The 22,507-nt window shown below is 39.5% G+C and overlaps 1 protein-coding gene across 3 annotated transcripts in view; it reads left to right on the top strand.

The window, feature by feature from the left end:
* The window catches only part of dok7b (docking protein 7b), a 228,770-nt gene extending 207,742 nt beyond the window's left edge, over nt 1–21,028 (top strand). For all 3 annotated transcript variants that reach the window (XM_039751628.1, XM_039751627.1, XM_039751626.1), the window contains one exon: nt 18,308–21,028. In XM_039751628.1, the coding sequence (XP_039607562.1) occupies nt 18,308–18,444 (137 nt within the window). In that variant the 3' untranslated portion in view covers nt 18,445–21,028. The remainder of the gene's footprint in view (nt 1–18,307) is intronic.
* Nucleotides 21,029–22,507: the final 1,479 nt, after the last annotated feature.

Below are 22,507 nucleotides of genomic sequence, written 5' to 3'. Positions count from 1 at the left end.
TTGCTGAACAATTTGTTGGCGGAAAGTATTTAATGTTAGTGTGTCACAGAGAGGATGTGCAGCATCATTCATAATGGCACTCATGTTTTGTTGTAATTCTGTTCTTAACTACTATCTCCAGGAGGTCAAGAGTGGGTCCTATAACAGAGGTTGTCCTTTTAATTAGTTTGTTGATTCTGTGGGTCACTCTTAAAGTGATGTTGCCAGCCCAGCACATCACAGCATAGAAAACTGCACTGGCCATTAGAGAGTTATAGAAGATATGAAGGATGTCATTTCCCACATTAAATGAATGCAATCTCCTAAGGAAAAAGAGCCTGCTCTGCCCTTTCTTATATAGTCCCTCTGTGTTCTTTTTTTTTCCTTTTTATTAATTTTATTGCATTCCATACAAATCAATCAAGTTTTTACAAAAAGAAAAATTGAGTTAAGAACAAATCGATCCCCACCCGTCGTTATTCAGAAGTGAAATTGGTCTGTATGATGCACATTGTAATAAGTCCTTATTTTGTTTTGGAAAAACAGTGGTTAGTGCTTGGCAAAAGGTTTGAGGAAGAAATTGGTTATCTCTGGCTTCTGTAAATGTTACTAATAGGAGAGGAGCTAGCTGAGCGGAGAATTTCTTGTAAAATTCTGCAGGGTAGCCATCAGGGCCTGCTGCTTTCCCGCCTTGGAGTGACTTTATAGCATCTAGTAATTCTGATAACGTCAGAGGTTTCTCAAGTTCCTCAGCACTAAAAGTGTCTATTTGTGGTATTTGTAATGTATCTAGAAATGCATTAGATTGTGTATTGTCTTCTTTAAACTCAGTAGTACGAGGTGTGGCAGAAAAGTAATGAGACTGGCAACACTGCAAGCGATCTGGCAACGCTGCGCTGTTGTCCTTGATAGAGCACGTGTATCAGTACCCTCCCATAGCTCAGTGCGAAGTTTCAACTCCTTCCGCTAACTACGGATTTTTGTGACTGCTATTAGCGAAGTTGTGTTTTTGGTTGTGCGTCACACAAAATGGAACAGCGGAATTTGGAGCAACGTTGTGCCATTAAACAGCAAGTGTGACGTTTGAAAAGTTAAAACAGGCCTATGGGGAACATTCTTTATCCCGAGCTCAAGTTTTTCGCTGGCACAAATCATTTTGAAGGCAGAAAACACGCTGAAGATGAACACCGCTCAGGGAGGACTTCAACTTCGAAAACCAATGAAAACATCGAACGTGTGAACACTCTTGTGAGATCAGACCGTCGTTTAACATTAAGAATGTTGAGTGAACAATTAAATTTGAACAGATTTACCGTTCATCAAATTTTGACTGAACATTTGCACATGCGAAAGGTCTGTGCCAAAATGGTGCCGAAAAACTGCCCTCTCCATAACAGAATTTTTGACCTCAAAGGCATTCCTGTGGTTCCCAGCCCCTTATTCACCTGACCTCAGTCTGTGTGACTTTTCCTTTTTCCTAAACTGAAAAATGTCCTCAAAGGACGTCATTTCGGGACTTTAGAAAACATCCAAAAGAGTGTAACGGACATGCTGAAAACCATACCGTTTGAAGATTTCAACAACAACTGTGGGAACAACGTCTCCATCGGTGTGTAGCTGCCCAAGGGAACTACTTTGAAGGGGATAACATTGATGTTTGAAAAAAATAAAAACTTTGGTAAATAAAAAATCAGTCTCATTACTTTTCTGCCACACCTCGTATATAAGGATTTATAGTAGTCTCTGAAAGTGTGCATTATATTTTTGTGGTCGACGATTTTAACTCCGTTCGCGTTGGTGATTACTGAGATTGCGTTGCGCACTTCTTGCTTGTGAATTTGTTGAGCTAAAAGCTTATTAGCTTTCTCTCCATGTTCATAGTAATGATGTCTGGATTTATAAATTAGTTGTTCAGTTTCTTTAGTTGTCAAGAGGTTTAGTTCTGAATGTAGAGCCTGCCTTTTCCTATGTAGAGTCTCTCTTGGTAGTCTGCCGTGTTCTTCATCTATTCTAGTAATTTCGCTTTTTATCTCTGCTACTTTCTTGGCTTCAAATTTATTTCTGTGGGAAAGATATGAGATAATCTGACCTCTTAAGAAGGCCTGAAGAGTTTCCCAGAGTATTCTATGTATGAGAATTCCCACACCTCTAGTTTTCTTTGTAAAACTAGAATGGAACATTTGGCCAGTCCAGTCTTTTTGCAGCCGGAACTGATCCTTGCCTAGTAAGTGGGTCTCCTGTGAAAATACTATTTTAGCGTTTAGACTTGTTAAGTGAGAGAGTACTTTCTTTCTCTTTAATTCGTGATTCAAGCCTTTAACATTCCGGCTCATGAAATTAACTGTCCCATCATGGAGACATTGATTCTGAGTTTTTGATGTCATTTTATAGTCTTAACTGGAAGTGAGACAGCTTCGGCCTTAATTTCCTATTTCCCCTAGAGTTGTTGCCATGCAGCTTATTATTACGTTGGTAGTTATAATTATAAAGATTAAGAGGATAGATTAGGTATAGATCAAGCATGCTCTCTTTCTCTCCTTCCTAACCCCCCACCCTCCATTTTTGCCTCCCCAAGTGAGGCTAGAACCCACTTCACACAGTCCCAGTCCTCTGACATACCCAGAGACAGAGCACGTCCAAAGCAAAACAAGCCCCCACGCAGCGGCGTTTTAGGATTAAAAGATAGAGATATCTATTACCAATATAGTTTAAAAAAAATAAAAATTGTGCATTTAAAATATATATAGTCTTCAGCAATCTTAGTGCATTAAGATAATACACCCAGATAATAAGCACGGGGGATAGTGTTAGAAATTTGTCCCTCTGTGTTCTGAGACCAGTCTTACCTGTCATTAATGTGGATCCCCAGTGGACCAGAGGTTTTTGGTCCGGCAAACTAGTTCCTTGGTCTTGCTGATATTAAGATGCAGACATTTCCGGTGCCGCATCCGAGTGGCAGCCTTTCCAGCAGCTCCGTATACGACTTTATCTTTTTACCTTTTTATCTCTATTTTTCTCTATCTCACTGATCACTTCTACCACTTTCTTTTATGTGGAATTGCTCCCTGGACACTTTTTACACATTTTACTATTTTACTATTTGACATGGATTGTTACACTCCGAGAATCGCCTATTCAAGTAGTCAGCTTAAAGCACTGAGAAGAAATGCTTATGCCGGTGTGGTTCCTTATTTACCTGACGAGGTAAGAAGACGATATCGGGCAGCCGAGCGGGCAAAGATAAAAATAAGATTAAATCGAGAAAATGGCGTTATAAACCGTCGGTGCCTTCTGTGATCCTGGGAAATGTAAACTCACTACAAAATAAGATCGACGAACTGGCTGTGCTGGTGAAAAATGTCAGAACCTACAGAGAATGCAGCTTGCTGTGTTTTAGTGAAACATGGCTAACGTCTATCATCCCAGATGCTAACGTGGAGCTACCCGGGTTTAGCACAGTTAGAGCGGACAGAGACGCAAGTACCTGTGGAAAGAAAAAAGGAGGAGGACTCGCTCTCTATGTCAATACAAAGTGGTGCAACTCAGGACATGTAAACGTTAAAATCTCCACTTGCTGCAGGGACATCGAACTGTTGGCCGTAAGTCTGCGCCCCTATTACTTGCCCAGAGAGTTTGGACATGTGATTGCTGTTATTGTTTACATCCCCTCAACGCGAGATGGCGTGTGACATCATCCATTCCGCAGTTGCTAAGTTACAAACGCAGCACCCTGAGGCACTTGTGCTAATCGCTGGAGACTTTAACCATGTAACGCTGGATAAAACATTACCTGCCTTCTTCCAGTATGTGGATTGTAAAACTCGGGGAAACAGGACTATTGACCTACTATATGCAAACGTTAAAGACGCATACAGCGCCACCCCACTGCCTGCGCTTGGGAAAGCAGATCATAACCTGGTTCTGCTTCAGCCTCAATACAAACCAAGAGTGAGGGCGCTACCTACAACCACACGCTCATTCAGGAAGTGGTCCCCTGAGGCAGAGCAGGCTCTGAGAGACTGCTTTGGAACTACAGACTGGGATATATTGCTGAGATCACATAGTGAGAACATTGAAGAGGCTGTTGAATGCACAACTGATTACATCAACTTCTGTATGGACATTGTAGTTCCAGTAAGAACAGTATGCTGCTATGCTAACAACAAGCCATGGATTACAAGTGACATCAAGGGCCTTTTGAACCAGAAGAAAAGGGCTTTTAAAGGTGGTGATAAGCATGAGCTGAAGTGCGTGCAGAAGGAACTCCGAGCCCAGCTCACGGCGAAAGAGCAGTACAGGAGAAAGCTGGAGCAGAAGTTGCAGAAAAACAGTATGAAGGAAGTGTGGGATGGGATGAAGATTATCACTGGCTGCAGCTCGAAGCGGGGGGGTGCCATCGAGACAGACATGGAGAGAGCAAACCAAATGAACAACTTCTTTAATAGGTTTGATCACAGTAACCCACTCTCACCTCGAGTACTGCATCCTCCAACCATCCTTCTGCTGATACCAGCATAGGTGAGACATCCCCACCCACAATTACAGCAGCCCAGGTGAGCAGAGAGCTGAAAAGACTTTGTGCCAGCAAAGCAGCGGGTCCAGATGGTGTATCGCCACGATTGCTGAAGGCCTGCGCATCTTCAACCTGAGCCTGGAACAGGGGAGAGTCCCGAGGCTTTGGAAAACATCTTGTATCACTCCTGTCCCAAAGGTATCACGTCCTAGTGAGCTGAATGACTTCCGGCCTGTTGCTCTGACGTCACATCTGATGAAGACCATGGAGCGGCTGCTGCTTCACCACCTGAGGCCACAGGTCCGCCACGCCTCGACCCTCTGCAGTTCGCATACCAGGAGAAGGTGGGAGCGGAGGATGCCATCATCTATATGCTTCATCGATCCCTCTCCCACCTGGACAGAGGCAGTGGTGCTGTAAGAATTATGTTTTGGACTTCTCTAGCGCCTTCAACACCATCCAACCTCTGCTCCTTAGGGATAAGCTGACTGAGATGGGAGTAGATTCACACCTTGTGGCATGGATTGTGGACTATCTTACAGACAGACCTCAATATGTGCGTCTTGGGAACTGCAGGTCTGACATTGTGTGCAGCAATACAGGGGCGCCACAGGGGACTGTACTTTCTCCGGTCCTGTTCAGTCTATATACATCAGACTTCCAATATGACTCGAGTCCTGCCACGTGCAAAAGTTCGCTGATGACACTGCTATTGTGGGCTGCATCAGGAGTGGGCAGGAGGAGGAGTACAGAAAGTTAATCAAAGACTTTGTTAAATGGTGCGACTCAAACCACTTACACCTTAACACCAGCAAGACCAAGGAGCTGGTGGTGGATTTTAGGAGGCCCAGGCCCCTCATGGACCCTGTGATCATCAGAGGTGACTGTGTGCAGAGGGTGCAGACCTATAAATATCTGGGAGTGCAGCTGGATGACAAATTGGACTGGACTGCCAATACTGATGCTCTATGTAAGAAAGCTCAGAGCAGAATATACTTTCTGAGAAGGTTGGCATCCTTCAACATCTGCAGTAAGATGCTGCAGATGTTCTACCAGACGGTTGTGGCGAGTGCCCTCTTCTACGCTGTGGTGTGCTGGGGTGGCAGCATAAAGATGAAAGACGCCTCACGCCTGGACAAACTTGTTAAGAAGGCAGGCTCTATTGTAGGATTAAAGTTGGACAGTTTAACATCTGTGGCAGAGCGACGGGCACTAAGCAAACTCCTGTCAATCATGAAGAATCCACTGCATCCACTTAACAGTGTCATCTCCAGACAGAGGAGTAGCTTCAGTGACAGACTTTTGTCACTGTCCTGTTCCACTGACAGACTGAGAGATCGTTCCTCCCCCACACTATGCGACTCTTCAATTCCACCCGGGGGAGTAAATGTGAACATTAATTTTATTTTAATTCTTTTCATTTTTATTACTATTTAATTTAATATTGTTTCTTTGTATCAGTATACTGCTGCTGGATTATGTGAATTTCCCCTTGGGATTAATAAAGTATCTATCTATCTATCTATTTATCTTTGCACAAAGAAATAAACTTCTCCACCTGACACACATAGTCTGTTTCGTCCCCTCTTTCAATACACTACATAATTGCAGAATCATCTGAGAATTTCTACAAGTGACATGACCTGGTGTTATATTTGTAGTCAGAGTAGTACAGAGTGAAGAGAAAAGGACACAGGACTGTTCCTTGTGGTGCTCCAGTGTTACTTACATCCGCATCAGAATCACAGTCTTGAGTCTCAAAAACTGTGATCTGCCTGACAGATGGTTCATTATCCAGGATGCCATAGGCTCATCCATCTCCATATCTCTGAGTTTACCCCATAACAGGGATGGCTGGATGGTACTACAGGTACTGGAGAAATCAAAAAACATAATCCTTGTAGTGTTGCCAACTTTGTCCAGGTGAGAATAAGCCTTGTGGACAAGATAGATAATTGTATCCTCCATTTTCAAATCCTTGTCAGATAGGCAAAATGCACTGGATCCAGGTGGTCTACCACAAAAGGACACATATATATTTCAGTACCATACCAGTCTCCTAGTGGTCTTCATGATCTATAATCATTAGGTGAAGAGATGTCTGCCTTCGTTTGAATAGGAACAATGCAGGATGTTTTCCACAGCAGTGGCACTTTTTGAAGCCTTAGGGACAGACTGAACAGATGACAGTGGATACCACAAAGTTGGTCAACACAGACCTTAAGAGCTCGAGGACTAACTCTATCTGTTCCTGCAGCTTTTCCTGTGTGTAGCTTCTTCAGCTGTCTTCTTACTTGGTCTTCTATTATGGAGAGCCCACAGTGATGGTCAGAGGTGGACTTGTCACTGGCCATTCCAGTTGAAGTGGTAGGAGTTGTTGATGCAGTAGGGATGGTGTGTGGAGACTGGTCATTTCAAGGTGACAGTGGGAGGGAAAATCTAGTAAAAGGTTGTTTCAGAGCATTAGCTTTGTCCACTTCTAGCACCTTGAGTCCAGTAATTATACCCAGTGCATTCCAGACATCCTTCAATTTAGCACTTTGCCCAATGAACAAAAATTACACATCTACGAATATTCTTTTGCATTTCTTCTTTTGATGTTGGCTATGTGAGGCTGATGTTGAGATGGCTTTTAATACTGTACTTTGATAGTTTTACTGTATGAGAAAGTGATATGTTGATAGATCTTCAGTTTGGGTGATTTTTTATGGCATTATTTGACAGACATTTTATCTTCTCTGGTTTTGGTTGCCCAATACATTGTGAAATGCAGTGTCTACCGCTCTCTTCCTAACATGAGGTTCAATGGAGGACATGTCCTTTTGCATTCACCCTCCACTGCCACTGTTGCCACTCTGATCTCCCACAGCTCGTTCCATGCAGTTCCAATGATCTTTTCTCTGCCATGTTCACTGCCTGCACAGGAATACATGCAATTGGTGTAAGCCAATCCAAGCCGGGATCCTTCTTCACAGCTACATAAATGGACCAATGAATTTAAGCGGAACAGTAGGTCTTATAAATTCTGCTCTTTAAGTGCTTGGTTATCACTCTCTCTATCTCCTCCCTCTCTCTTTCCTTCTCTCTCACTGAACCTCACAACCTCTGCCCAGATTCTCAGGATGGCATCTCCCCTTTTAACAGAATCTCTTCTCTGTCTTTCCCAGATCCATGTGGCCCCACCAGATTTTTCATTCCAAAAGTACCACTGAAACTAAATAAAACATATTTAATTCCAATAAAGAAAATCTTGTATGTCTAAAGATATCTATTTAATTTTCAATTTCATTACTTCATGGGTCTACTTAATGTTATTGATTTGATTTTTTTCAAAGCTGCAATTTGTTTTTATTCAAAGATAAAACAAAGTAAAGCATTATAGCCAGAAACCAACACTTAATAAGACAAATTTTAAATGATGTGCAAAACTGTATGCATTAGTATGTTTGAGTTTAAAAGGTAATGTAATTTTTTATTTTATTAATTTTAAGAATCATATTACAATGAATGGGACACAGAATAATCAAGGATTCAATCAGTACTGCTTCTCATGCATTTATGTTTCACATTAAATCAAATCAATATCAGCTCACCTCCTCTATACAATTCAGAGTGTTACGTAGACAAAAACCCAGTATACTGTAGTCCTTCATTCATTGTTATTTGTAGTAAAACATTAATGAACTGTTACCAAATTTGATGTCAAAAATGCATCTAACATCTGAATAAATAATTTTGTTTTGCTTTTGAATGTTATTCATTTTTTAAATATTTTTGTTTATCTGGACACTGTAATGCAGTGGGGCTACTGTGCATGTGACACCAGATATACATGTTTTTCTGAATTTCATTCTTACTTTGTTTTTGAACTTTTGTATTCTGGTTAATATTTTGACTTTGGTAAAAGATTGTATGACTTTTAGTGAAACTGACCCCTGCCTGATTATTGACTGTGCCTAATTTCTTTAGATTAGAGATTTTTGTTTCTATGTTACTCTCAAACAATTTATAATAATCACAGAAAAAAGATTGATATTTTATAATTTTCTGCAAAATAAGACATTCTTTTCCCACTGAGTTAATCTTCCAATTGAGTAAATATTGTAATAGATTTTTTCATGACATAGTATGTGCCAGTCTTGTATTATTCCATTGCTGTACTTACAACCATATATATTAATGGGAGTTTAGGAAGTTGGGCATGTTTCAGATTCCAGAGTTTCAAAGTTGCACCCAGTAAAAATGGTGTGCTCAAAGAAGGCAAAATATTGAAAATACAAAGTAACTTTCATTAATTAAACATAGTGTAGAGTTAAGGATGGCTGAAATAAATGTGCCCTGAAACAATCAACAGTAGAAACTCAGACTTAAAAGTTTTTCATTACTTTATGCTTCCTCCCATCATCTTCAAGAACCATCCCTTTGGCTTTAGCTCTTGGCAAAACCATCTTTTTTACATGAACTTTTTGATTTACAAACAAAAGTAACAATTATATCTAATGTCTAAAAAATATGATTTGTTAATAGGGATACTCTGAAAAAGGTTACGATACTTTGGAAGATATTAATTTTAGTGATGTTAATTCTCCCAGTTGTTCTGGAATAAAGGGATGTCCATCATTTATCATCTTGCAAACATTAAATTTGAAGAGATCTTTAACTTTGATTTTTTTTTTAAGTTTTAAACCAACAAATAGTACGTTTTCCCTTGCCTCCAGTCGGTATTTGCTGAAATTGTTCTATTTCCCCACATGCTTTTGCCATTGCCTTTTCACAGAACGCTGAGCTTAAGGGCTATTTATGTTGATTTGCATATTCAAAGAGGCATAATTCTGGGAGGAGTTGGGATGGGGCAGCAGGTGTGTGCACGTGCGTTACTTTATACACTGAATGGTATTAACAGTGCATCCGGAAAGTATTCACAGCGAATCACTTTTTCCACATTTTGTTATGTTACAGCTTTATTCCAAAATGGATTAAATTAATTTTTTTCCTCAGAATTCTACACACAACACTCCATAATGACAATGCGAAAAAGATTTACTTGAGATTTTTGCAAATTTATTAAAAATAAAAAAATGGAGAAATCATATGTACATAAGTATTCACAGCCTTTGCCATGAAGCTCAAAGTTGAGCTCAGGTGCATCCTGTTTCACCTGATCATCCTTGAGATGTTTCTGCAGCTTAACTGGATTCCACCTGTGGTAAATTCAGTTGATTGGACATGATTTGGAAAGGCACACACCTGTCTATATAAGGTCCCACAGTTGACAGTTCATGGCAGAGCACAAACCAAGCATGAACTCAAAGGAATTGTCTGTAGACCTCTGAGATGACAGGATTGTCTCGAGGCACAAATCTGGGGAAGGTTACAGAAAAATTTCTGCGCCTTTGAAGGTCCCAATGAGCACAGTGGCCTCCATCATCCATAAGTGGAAGAAGTTCGAAACCACCAGGACTCTTCCTAGAGCTGGCCAGCCATCTAAACTGAGTGACTGGGGAAGAAGGGCCTTAGTCAGGGAGGTGACCAAGAACCCGATGGTCACTCTGTCAGAGCTCCAGAGGTCCTCTGTGGAGAGAGGAGAACCTTCCAGAAGGACAACCGTCTCCGTAGCAATTCACCAATCAGGCCTGTATGGTAGAGTGGCCAGACGGAAGCCACTCCTTAGTAAAAGGCACATGGCAGCCCGCCTGGAGTTTGCCAAAAGGCACCTGAAGGACTCTCAGACATTGAGAAACAAAGTTCTCTGGTCTGATGAGACAAAGATTGAACTCTTTGGTGTGAATGCCAGGCGTAACGTTTGGAGGAAACCAGGTACCGCTCATCACCAGGCCAATACCATTCCTACAGTGAAGCATGGTGGTGGCATCATCATGCTATGGGGATGTTTTTTAGCAGCAGGAACTGGGAGACTAGTCAGGATAAAGGGAAAGATGACTGCAGCAATGTACAGAGATATCCTGGATGAAAACCTGCTCCAGAGCGCTCTTGACTTCAGACTGGGACGACGGTTCATCTTTCAGCAGGACAATGACCCTAAGCACACAGCCAAGATATCAGAGGAGTGGCTTTAGGACAACTCTGTGAATGTTCTTGAGTGGCCCAGCCAGAGCCCAGACTTGAATCTGATTGAACATCTCTGGAGAGATCTTAAAATGGCTGTGCACCGACGCTTCCCATCCAACCTGATGGAGCTTGAGAGGTGCTGCAAAGAGGAAGGTGTGCCAAGCTTGTGGTATCATATTCAAAAAGACTTGAGGCTGTAATTGCTGCCAAAGGAGCATCGACAAAGCATTGAGCAAAGGCTGTTCATACTTGTGTGCATGTGATTTCTCAGTTTTTTTATTTTTAATAAATTCGCAAAAACCTCAAGTAAACTTTTTTCACGTTGTCATTATGGGGTGTTGTGTGTAGAATTCTGAGGGGAAAAAATGAATTTAATCCATTTTGGAATAAGGTTGTAACATAACAAAATGTGGAAAAAGTGATGTGCTGTGAATACTTTCCGGATGGACTGTATATGTGTATATATTATATGTTATAAATGTTTTATGTTATACAAATGTAAGAATGTATACTTTTCAAATCATGTCCTATCAACTAAATTTACCACAGGTGGACTCCAATTAAGCTGCAGAAACATCTCAAGGATGATTAGGGGAAATAGGATGCACCTGAGCTCAACTTTGAGCTTCATGGCAAAGGCTGTGAATACTTATGTACATATGATTTCTCCATTTTTTTATTTTTAATAAATTTGCAAAAACCTCAAGTAATTAATTATTATTCATTATGGGGTGTTGTGTGTAGAATTCTGAGGAAAAAAATGAATTTAATCCATTTTGGAATAAGGCTGTAACATAACAAAATGTGGAAAAAGTGATGCGCTGTATATAATTTCCGGATGCACTGTATGTATTGGAAGAACGTGGAAGTTGGCATTCGCACAGATTTATGCATCTGGATTTTTTTGTGCGTAAGCACATTTCCGCCTTTGTCCGTACGCCATGTTAGAGTGTGAAACGCCACGTTATAGTGTGAATTCTACGCACGTCGTTATGCCTGAGGCCCCAGCATTGGAGTGAAAGAACTGAAAGATTTGAAGAGCTGAACCTTTTCAGTTTAAGTAAATACGGCTTAAGAGGTTACACAAGTGTAGGCTAAATAATAGCTGTTACTTTAAAGTGTGTTCTTCAGTCAAGAGACAGGAAAACAAATGGAAGTAAATCAAGAGTAAATTTCATACACAAGCTAGGAACCTTATGAACATTTATTCAATCACAGAAGCAATGATACTTTGGAGGCTTTCAAATCTCAAGTAGATGATATTTTGCCAATTTGAGATTAAGTTTAGCTCAATGGTCATTTCTTCTCAAAACTCTTCTTTGCATTTTCATATACAGGCAGCCCTCAGCTTAAAATGAGTTCAGTTCTCCTTTACATTCATAACTCAGTTTTCTGTGTAAGGCAGAGGTTTATGAATCCTAATAAGAAAATCAAATTAAACACATAAAAATTACTTTTGTTAGTGGTAGTAGCTGATTACTAAATTGGCAAGATATCTGGAAATAAAAACTTTTAGTCACCATGACCCTCCAGTAAGTGAGTTTAACATCTGTGCCTTACAGAAGTATGCAGAATCACTACACAGATCCTGAAAAAATATATAGATAATGGACAGTTTTTGAAAAAAGTTTAATATAAATAAATTGATGGGTCTGGAGACATAAGATGCACCCTGTGACAATCACTTGATAAAGTTTAATTCTTCAGCATAATGCCACCATGTAAACTCTACTTACTTGTTGAAGGCACAGCAATATTTTTATATCCACAAGATGGAGTAGAGAGCTACTATTTTATATATGCCACCAATGGCAACCTAATTTTTTGCTGGCAATGCCTTACTTAGTTTTGGAGAAATTATACAGTAGTGTCTCATGTCTCGATATTCAGTACTGTTTGGTTCATTTTAAGAATAATCTATCTTTCAGCTGTTATCCATTATCTCTGACAATGTACTATAGAACCACTCTCCCTGATTTCTGGAATAGATCCACATAATTTACCACAGTGTTATTTGTGCTGTTTTAAATGAAAATCATGCATCTTTGCACTTGTGTACAACAGTGAGTACAATCAGTATTCTAGAACCCCCTGCCAGAATGCCTAGTTTATAAGGACAGGGTTACCTAGTGCAGAATATTGGAAGCAATAGGTTTCTTAATGCAGGATCAGCACTGTGTTTCCCTACTACTGAGAGCAGACCATATTATATTACCAAATGCTATGCATGAGAATCATTTAGAGCGACTCTTATGTGCTCTGCTATTGTCTCATAAAATCATTGATTGTTTTTGTGAAAAAAATTATAAAAACATATCTCATACATGCTTTACAAAGCCACATATGCTTTTGTGTATTTTGTGTTCCTGATATGAAGCATATCTTGCTATGCCCCACCATTTAGCATGCGCCTTTTAGTGGATTGTGGTTGCAGTATTGTTTTTTTTAACAATATAAAAGTTATTTTAAAGAAAAAATAATAAAAAAAATATTATTTTTTTATTATAATGGACAGTCTTTAAAAAGGGGGACCGGAGTGTGTGTTCCAACTATAGAGGGACCACACTCCTCAGCCTCCCTGGAAAAGTCTATTCGGGGGTTCTGGAGAGGAGGGTCCATCGGATAGTCGAACCTCGGATTCAGGAGGAACAGTGTGGTTTTCGTCCTGGTCGTGGAACAGTGGACCAGCTCTACACCCTTAGCAGGATCCGGAGGGTGCATGGGAGTTTGTCCAACCAGTCTACATGTGCTTTGTGGACTTGGAAAAGGCATTCGACCGTGTCCCTCGGGAATCCTGTGGGGGGTGCTCCGGGAGTATGGGGTACCGGACCCCCTGATAAGAGCTGTTCGGTCCCTGTCCAACCGGTGTCAGAGCTTGGTCCGCATTGCCGGCAGTAAGTCGAGCCCGTTTCCAGTGAGAGTTGGACTCCGCCAGGGCTGCCCTTTGTCACCGATTCTGTTCATAACTTTTATGGACAGAATTTCTAGGCGCAGCCAGGGTGTTAAAGGGGTCCGGTTTGGTAGACTCAGGATTGGGTCACTGCTTTATGCAGATGATGTTGTCCTGTTTGCTTCATCAGGCCGTGATCTTCAGCTCTCTGGAGCGTTCGCAGCTGAGTGTGAAGCGGCTGGGATGAGAATCAGCACCTCCAAATCCGAGACCATGGTCCTCAGCCGGAAAAGGGTGGAGTGCCCTCTCAGGGTTGGGGGCGAGATCCTGTCCCAAGTGGAGGAGATTAAGTATGTCGGGGTCTTGTTCACGAGTGAGGGAAGAATGGATCGTGAGATTGACAGGCGGATCGGTGCGGCATCCGCAGTGATGGGGGCTCTGCATCAGTCTGTCGTGGTAAAAAAAGAGCTGAGCCGTAAGGCAAAGCTCTCAATTTACCAGTCGATCTACGTTCCTACCCTCACCTATGGTCATGAGCTATGGGTAGTGACCGAAAGAACGAGATCGAATACAAGCGGCTGAAATGAGTTTCCTCCGCAGGGTGTCTGGGCTTTCCCTTAAAGATAGGGTGAGGAGCTCAATCATCCGGGAGGGGCTCAGAGTAGAGCCGCTGCTCCTCCGCATCGAGAGGAGTCAGATGAGGTGGCTCGGGCATCTGATCAGGATGCCTCCTGGACTCCTCCCTGGTGAGGAGTTCCAGGCACGTCCAACCGGGAGGAGGCCCTGGGGATGACCCAGGACACGCTGGAGGGACTATGTCTCCCGGCTGGCCTGGGAACGCCTTGGGATTCTCCTGGAAGAGCTGGAAGAAGTGGCCGGGAGAGGGAAGTCTGGGCTTCTCTGCTTAAGCTGCTACCCCCGCGACCCGACCTCGGATAAGCGGAAGAGGATGGATGGATGGATAGATAAAAGTTATTACAACAGATGTGGCAAAATGTTTTCAAAGTATTACACAAGTGACAAAGCACATATTATATTTACTACTATAATCTTCTTTTTTAAAAAATGAAACATATCTCATAAAAATAAACATCCTTTTGTAGTCTTGCACTGGAGGACTTTATATGGAGGATTGATTTTGTGTTTTGTACCCAGTTGTCCCTGCTTGTTTTCATAATTTGAACTCAATGATTGTACCTCATAAAGTTTTGCTTTGCTCATTGCCTTTTGGACTCTTTACGGATGACAATGATGTTATGATTTAATTTTTTTTCACATATTCACATATTGTCTGGTAGTGTGACACATAAAGAAGAAATCTTGCCCAAGGCAAATAAACATTGTGAGTGATGGAAAAAGATTTATAAGCACAGCAAACTGAGTATATCCATTGTGCGTTAAGACCGTTAACTAAACTCCATGTGCATGAAGAAATATATTTTTACAAGGTAAATGTCTACTAGCTATCATTAGATGGTAAATTTCTAAACAGTAGTTTAAAATGTCTGAGCAAAGCTGACATTTAAATGCAAGTAAAAAAAAATAAACATGGATTACTGTTAGCTGGTAGTGTTTTACTTCATTATAACAGTATTGTGCAGGAAATGTGTTCCATATTGAATACATTTTTGAATATATACAGTACATTTGCTGCTTTTTCTGTTGTAGCATTTTGTGCTCTTGTTCAGGTCAGTTTTATATTTTGAATGACTGTTAATATTTTTATGTACTCCTCTCTTAATTATTCTTGCATCAGGGTGTTAATTATGTGTATGACAATAGGATTGTTAAGAATGTTGTGCCTTTCTGTAACTATTTTCTGTACAGTACGTTTTTGTGGTTACTTAACTAAACCTTCAATGTTATCATTTTTATGGCACAGAGAAGAGTCATTGCATACCTAAAAATGTGTATATTTTAAGTTTCACTTTACACCATGTGTTAGTTTCTATGATAAACAGTCTGCAAATGGATGAAATTTAGGACAAAGTTGAGTCTTCACAATATGAACACAATAGTGAATTATCCCACTGAACCATAAGAAAACTCCACAACCACATCCAAGGATTCTGAGACCTCATGTTTCATTGTTTTATAACACTGAATCACAGTGGAGTTAAGGCTTTTTTGACACTGTTCATCAGAAAAAGACTCTTAAATGTCAAAATGAAAACAAATCTGCAAACTGACCCTAATTTATATGTACATAATCCATAGGGAGGTATTTGTGGGGAGGTGAAATTTGTTTCTGCAGGGCTCCGTATTACAGCATCAGTGATGATAGGCAGTAATGTTATAGTGATAATTCAAAGGTGATTCATTTAAAGCTGATTTAAAATTGCTACATATCACAACTCTGTTTTGGCATCAAAGCCTAAAATGAGAACAGCCTCATCATAAAATGGGCTTGAATTAATGTCTACCAACAAGGAGCAGTAAAAGTTATAAATGACATTTACTCACTCAAAAACAAGGACCCCTATTATTATTTTTCTAACATCTTCTGAACAAGAGATACTCGGCTATGGAAAAAAAAAAATCATGCTTCATTCTGTTTCATTGCCGCTTATTTCTATCACCATTTTTCTTGTATTACGTTTGTATTTTTCTTATTATGCATGCAAATGATGCACAGCAAAAACTACATAATGCTGAGAATTGGTTGGCATTGTGAACTAATGGTTTAACAGTGGACAATAGGGATGATTTGTCAAAAATACCAGGCTTTGTAATTAGTTAATCTCAGACCTATTGTCACATGTCCAGTGTTCAATGATGCTCCAGTTTGCATGCTTGATCGACATTCACCATACTATCACTCTGTTTGTCTGGTGGCCTGAACCTCACTTCATAGTTTATGTAAAATATAATGTAGCAAAATACAGTAGGTAAGTAGTGAGGGGCAACAGAGCAGAGTGTCCCTTCACTTACAGTTGAGCAAAATTGACGCTAAAATTCCTTTCACCCGCAGTTCTGCAACTGTGAAACTCAGTAAAAAGAGTTTTTGGAATTTTTTTGAGGTGGAAAAAACAACCCTTCTCCCTAAGGGTTAGCAACACTGTGTACCTCTTTTGAACCCATACATTTCTCACAAAGTGGTGCAGATTTAAATAAGTGAGGAAACAGTTTATTTTGGAAATGCAACATGGCTAAACAATGAGACAAAAAGATGTACTCTTAGAAAAAAGCTGAAGTTCAGCAAGATGATGAACTTGTTATACAAAGATGTTGAGGAAAAAACAAAACATGAAAATAGTTTACCTGCAGTCTTAGATAAGATCCTGCTTTTGCCAGTGTTCATATTTAAACTTTAAGCCATTAGCGCAAGAGCACTCCTTCTGTCTGCTGGGAATCAAAGTCACCATGTCAACACTGCTGCAGGGTTTCAGATGAGATGAAAGTAAATGTGGAATGGCACCGTGGCACAGTGGTAGTGCTGCTGCCTTGCACTAATGAGGCATGTTCTCCCCGTGTCTTCAAGGGTTTCCTTCAGGTGCTCCCGTTTCTTTCCACAATACAAAGATATCCAGGTTAGGTTGAATGGCAGTAGTAATTTGGCCCTTGTGTGTGTGTGGTGTGTGAATGTGTGTGTCTCTAAGTTCACCCTGTGATAAACTAGTGCCCTGTTCAGGGATTTTTCTTGCTTGCGCCCTGTGCTTGCCGGAATAGGCTTCAGCCACCTGTGACCCTACTCAGGACTAAGCAGGCTTGTAAAATGGTATGGTATGAAAGTAAATAGGTGAGGCAAGGTTGTTATATATGCTGTAACCACAAGGGGGCGATGCTGAACTCCAAACTGCAGACACAGTAATGCCCAACACATTTCCCGACTCAAATAAAAGGTTTTCATTTGCTTCCAGCACCTTTCTTACACTAACACCAGCCACAATACACAAATATAAACTCTCCTTCCTCTTCCAGTTGAGTGTTGCTCATAGCCTCTCGACTCTGACTCTCTTAAATGAGGCCACAGTCTCTCTTTTAAATTTGACCCAGAAACTGTTTCTGATATCACGTCTAGGTTGTCCAGACCCCTTCCAGGCTGTGCGGAAACCAAGGTAGTCCTTCCCTGGTAGTCCTTCCCTGGCAGCGCCCAGTTGCAATATCCATGTATAGTACATGTACATAGTTATCTTAATCCTGAAGTAGGGTAGATCTTTTGTTCTTGGACTCCCAACAGATTACATTTTTCCTTACACAGTTTGTACTTTTTTTGTTTGTTTTTCCTTTCCTCATTCTTGTAGTCGCTTACAAAACATCAGATCAGAGCAATTGACTGACATTTTGTTCTTAACATATGCTTTACTGTTGCCATCTCCTGTGCTGTGGTTACAAATCAGTGTTCATTTGCATATTTTTACAATTCCTGTGGTGGGGTGCTTATGGTAAAATGATAAGTCTGCACACCATTAATTTTAGCTTTTGTATGTGTTTTTACCAAGTTACCTTGCTGATCACTAATGAGGATGAAAACAAAACATAGTTTCACATTGCTTATTACACTAAGAAGTGTGTTTTATTGAACTTTGTGCAGGTGTCTAGAAGGCCTTTTGTCTTCCTCATTCCTGATTCTTTGTATTGTAGCGGCTTTTAGTGGCCCCTTAATCAAATTACATTTTACAATTTCAAAATAAGTCTGTGGTTAACAGTGCTGCTTTATAGCTGTGGAGTCCTTGGAATATGCTTGTGTCTCTGTAGAATGCTCCCCAGAAAGATAGACAAACCCTAAATGTTTCTGTAAGGGTGAATGTACACCACACTGGTGCCTAGTTCAGGAGCAGTTACCACCTTGTGCTTGTATAAGTTTTGACTGCATATGTTATTAGAAACTGAAATGCATGCTTTTTGTTTTCCAGGTGGCGGCACCACTAAATATGCTCATATAGACATTACTGCAACAGAAACAGCTCATAAAGTTGGAACACAGCATGCTCAGTTTAGAGAAGAACGTCTGCAAGAACTTGAACAGAAAAAGCGAGGGGCATTGCAGTGAACTAATTGTGGAAGAGCTTCTCCTTGAACAGGACTTTACCAGACATCAGGCATTTGCCATATTGTCTTCATTAAAATTTAGAATCTTAGACAAAGGCTTTGTAGTTACAGTAATCCTAGTTTATGACTGTTCCATTCCAACAATTTTATAGAACAGTTTTCAACATATGGACTGATGAAACAAAATTGTAACAAATAGACTAAAAGAAATATTGGTCAATGTCTGCTCTAGAAATGCTGTTGTGCAAACTTATATGCAGTGATAACTTCAACAGCTTTTTGATAACAAATTGTAAATTATGTTTACAAACAATAAGTTACATCTTTCATAAATAGCCATGTGGACAATTTACATTTTATACCTCCTGTCATTACCAGTCTTACTAAAATGGGACATTTCTACAACTGTACTCAGTACTGTATAAGTAGGCGTTTGTTGTTTAAAAATACAGAAGACTGGAATGGATGCAGGAATATATTTACTACTCCCTTTATTTTAATGAAGTCCTAAGTTAGCTAGTCATACAAAAGCCTGCCTACTCTGGCATCACTCAAAACATGTTTATATACAATCTGATCATAGTGCTTTACATGTATAGCATTCTTTCACAGAAATGTATACTTTAGGAAGGTCTGTCCTAAACTGATTAACTAACAAGCACGGAATTGCAAGATATGGCCATTGTGGAACTACAATGTTACTGCATCTCATCCGACCCCTTTTGCCAGTATAATAGAGTACATACCACTGTAAAAAGAATCATGCAACCAATTTAATAAAAATAATGAAACATTTATGTAAAAAGTAACTTATGCTTTTAAAATCAAAAATTTGCAGAGTAAAAATATTTTCTCAGTTATGAGTCTATCCACGATGAACAAAGATTAATGCAAAGGAAGACTTTCAAGAAATAGAAAGTATTTCAATCATTTCTCATTGAGTGTGTTTACATGCGCTTTAATTGCCCAGTTTTTCACAGAAACTGGTTTTGAAAAAGCCATGTACACCCTTATTCTGGTTAGAGAAATCAGTATATTGGCCCTTGAGAAACCGGGTTAACACGCATAGATTTCTCCACGACTAACCCTTGTGTGGCCATGTAAACCCCTTAACCAGGTTACAGTGAAGGACTTTGTAAGCTTTGCAAACTGTCTCAGCAGCCGTTGGTCGAAAACGGCAGAGTCATCTACAAAAAAAAATTCCTGAGGCAAATTCTCAGGCGATTGTATTATTCCTTCCCCCTGCTAAAATAATCTGTTTCAGTATTTCAGAAATCAATCAATTTACATTGATGAGTGGAATGTACAGTGCTAAACTCAGCAGCACAATCTCGGGAGACACCGGCTCTGTGCTTGTTATCAAATTCATGGTGGATGTTGGTAAAGTTTCAACATTTTTACCCAGTTTAATGATGTTGGAGTGTTTTGCCAAGAGAGAACTCTGTAAGTTAATTTTTTTTTTTTTTTAAAGAAACTGGGTTTCTGCCTTAATCCCAGTTACTCACCTTATCTGGTCTTGTGGGTGCATGTAAACGCACTCATTGGCTAAATGTTTGTCATTAGCTGGATATATCGTTGGCAGCTTTAACTAAATTAAACTGTTGTTTGACCTTCTGTATGCTCGAGTTCAACTTCATTGATGGAATTTATGTGGACAGTTTGTGTTCTGCTAAATTTATATTATAGTGTGTACACACAAACACAGACACATATCTCAGTACACAGAGTTTCCCAGTCATAATTTACTGTAAAAGGCATCTTTTTCTCTTGAAACTCCTGGGTTTTAACAAAATTTTGTTGAATTTTAGTTTTGTGTACCATAGTATATTTTATGCATAAAAAGATTTTGTTTTAAAAGAAGAATAAAATATATGCCAAATACTAACATATATAATAGAAAGGTAAATGAGCTGACTAAAAGTGTTTTTTTGTTGAATAAAAGGAATTATTTTTCTACAGAAATGTTCTGGTGAAATATAACACTTTTCTATGTTTTATTTACTGTTACCAATTGGTAGAAACTTCTTGTTTGTTCCAAAGTAAAATAATAAACTCTACATCTAATGTAATTGTTATGAAGTGTTTCACTGTTTATAATAATGTAGATATTTGTAGCAGCACACTTGAAATCTGCGCATTATAATGTGCTATTACAGTAGTTTTTATATGTTCTGCATGGCAGGCTCAGAGCTAGTTAACATGCACTGGTCCTCAACCAAGAAAAGTACCAGGGCAGCATTAACTTCTTTTACTTCAGATTTTAGCATTTCTTGAATTAAAAGATATTACTGTATAAAATATTCAATTGTACTTAGTAAATGAATTATGCAGTATGTAAGTGTTTTGTACGGTTTTATATAAATGCTGCTGTTTCCCCTCATAGAACATTTTCTTGACTGATACAGCATCTCATCATCAGCCAAACCAGGCTATGTGAGTATTGAATAAACAGATTTTAAATTTTTTTTCTGTCTAATATAAGCAATCAACTAATGATAAACATCACCTTAGAAGCTGAAGAATTTAGAATGTTATTCTGTTTAAGCTGAATATGGAGTTTTCATTAAACAAAAATAAACACTCACCTTTCCTACAATAAATTTTGTGTTATATAGTTAATCATGGGAGGAAAGTTTGGCAGTGGTTAGAGCTATTTTCTCATGGATCCAGCCTCCCTTGGTGAATTCTGACATCCACTCATTATTTGTTTGCATGTCAATGTCAGTTTATTTATATAGCACATTTAAAACAACATAGGAATGCTGTGGCCAAAGTGGTTTACAATAAAATAAGAAAAAAACATACAGTTAACATAAATAGAAATAAAATAAAACAACAAATAAAATACTGTAAATAATAAATAGAAGTAATGTTATATAATCACAATGAGGAAACCATCACTATTACTGAAGGTCACCTGATGCAAGTGAATAGAAATGAGTCTTTAATCTTGTTTTGAACAGTTCAATTGTAGACGACTCTTTTATGTGACGAGGTAAAGAGTTCCACAGGCGAGGAGCAGCAGCTGCAAAAAGCCCTGTCCCCCTTAGTTTTACACTTGGTATGAGGGACAATAAGAAACAACTGACCAGAAGATCTAAGCACTCTGGACGGCTGATGTAAAGCACACAATTCGGATAAATAGGCAGGAGCAAGTCCATGTAAAGATTTAAAAACTAGCAGCAAGATTTTAAAATCAATTTGAAAACTAACAGGCAGCCAGTGTAAAGAAGCAAAAATTTGAGAAACAGTGTCATACTTTCTTGCCCCAACGAGAAAGCAAGCGGCAGTATTCTGGACCAACTGTAACCTGTGTATCAGGGATTTGCTAATCCCAGAATACAGAGAGTTGCAGTAATCAAGGCGAAAAAAAATAAAACCATGAGTAGCTTTCTCAAGATAACTAGAAGATAAAAAAGGCTTGATCTTACCTAATAGAGGAAGCTGGAAAAAGCAACTCTTGACTACAGAATTTACTTGTTTCTCAAAAGAGAGGTTACTGTCAAAGATAACACCTAGATTGCGGACGTGAGGTTTGCAAAAGACAGAGAAAGAGCCGTGAAGTCCAAGACCAATTTGGGCTTTAGCTGATGGACCCACTATAAGCATCTACATTTTATGTTGATTCAGATCAAGAAAATTATTAGCCGTCCAGGATCTTAGTTCAGAAAGAGAGTTGTGGAGTTGATTTATTGCGAGTGGCAGACAGGAATATAAACCTGAGTATCATCAGCATAGGAGTAAAAAGAAATTTAAAATTTCCTAAAAATAGCTCCAATAGGGTGAAGGTATATAGAGAATAAAATAGGACACAAAATTGATCCCTGAGGAACACCACATTTAAAAGGAGCAGTAGACGAAAAAGAGGAATTTAAAGACACTGAAAAGTGTCTACCAGTTAAATATGACCTGAACCAGTTAAGAGCAGCCCCTTTAAGCCCAACAAGATGTTCAAGCGGCATCAGTAATATCTCATGGTCAATAGTGTCAAAGGCAGCGAACAGGTCAAGGAGGACAAGGACTGCAGCACCACCTGAGTCAGTAATAATAGAGATGTCATTGAA

This window comes from Polypterus senegalus, chromosome 4, assembly GCF_016835505.1.
Source record: "Polypterus senegalus isolate Bchr_013 chromosome 4, ASM1683550v1, whole genome shotgun sequence".
NCBI classification, from domain to species: Eukaryota; Metazoa; Chordata; class Cladistia; order Polypteriformes; family Polypteridae; genus Polypterus; species Polypterus senegalus.
The sequence above is the reverse complement of the archived record's forward strand: the minus strand, read 5'-3'. Positions and strand labels throughout refer to the sequence as shown.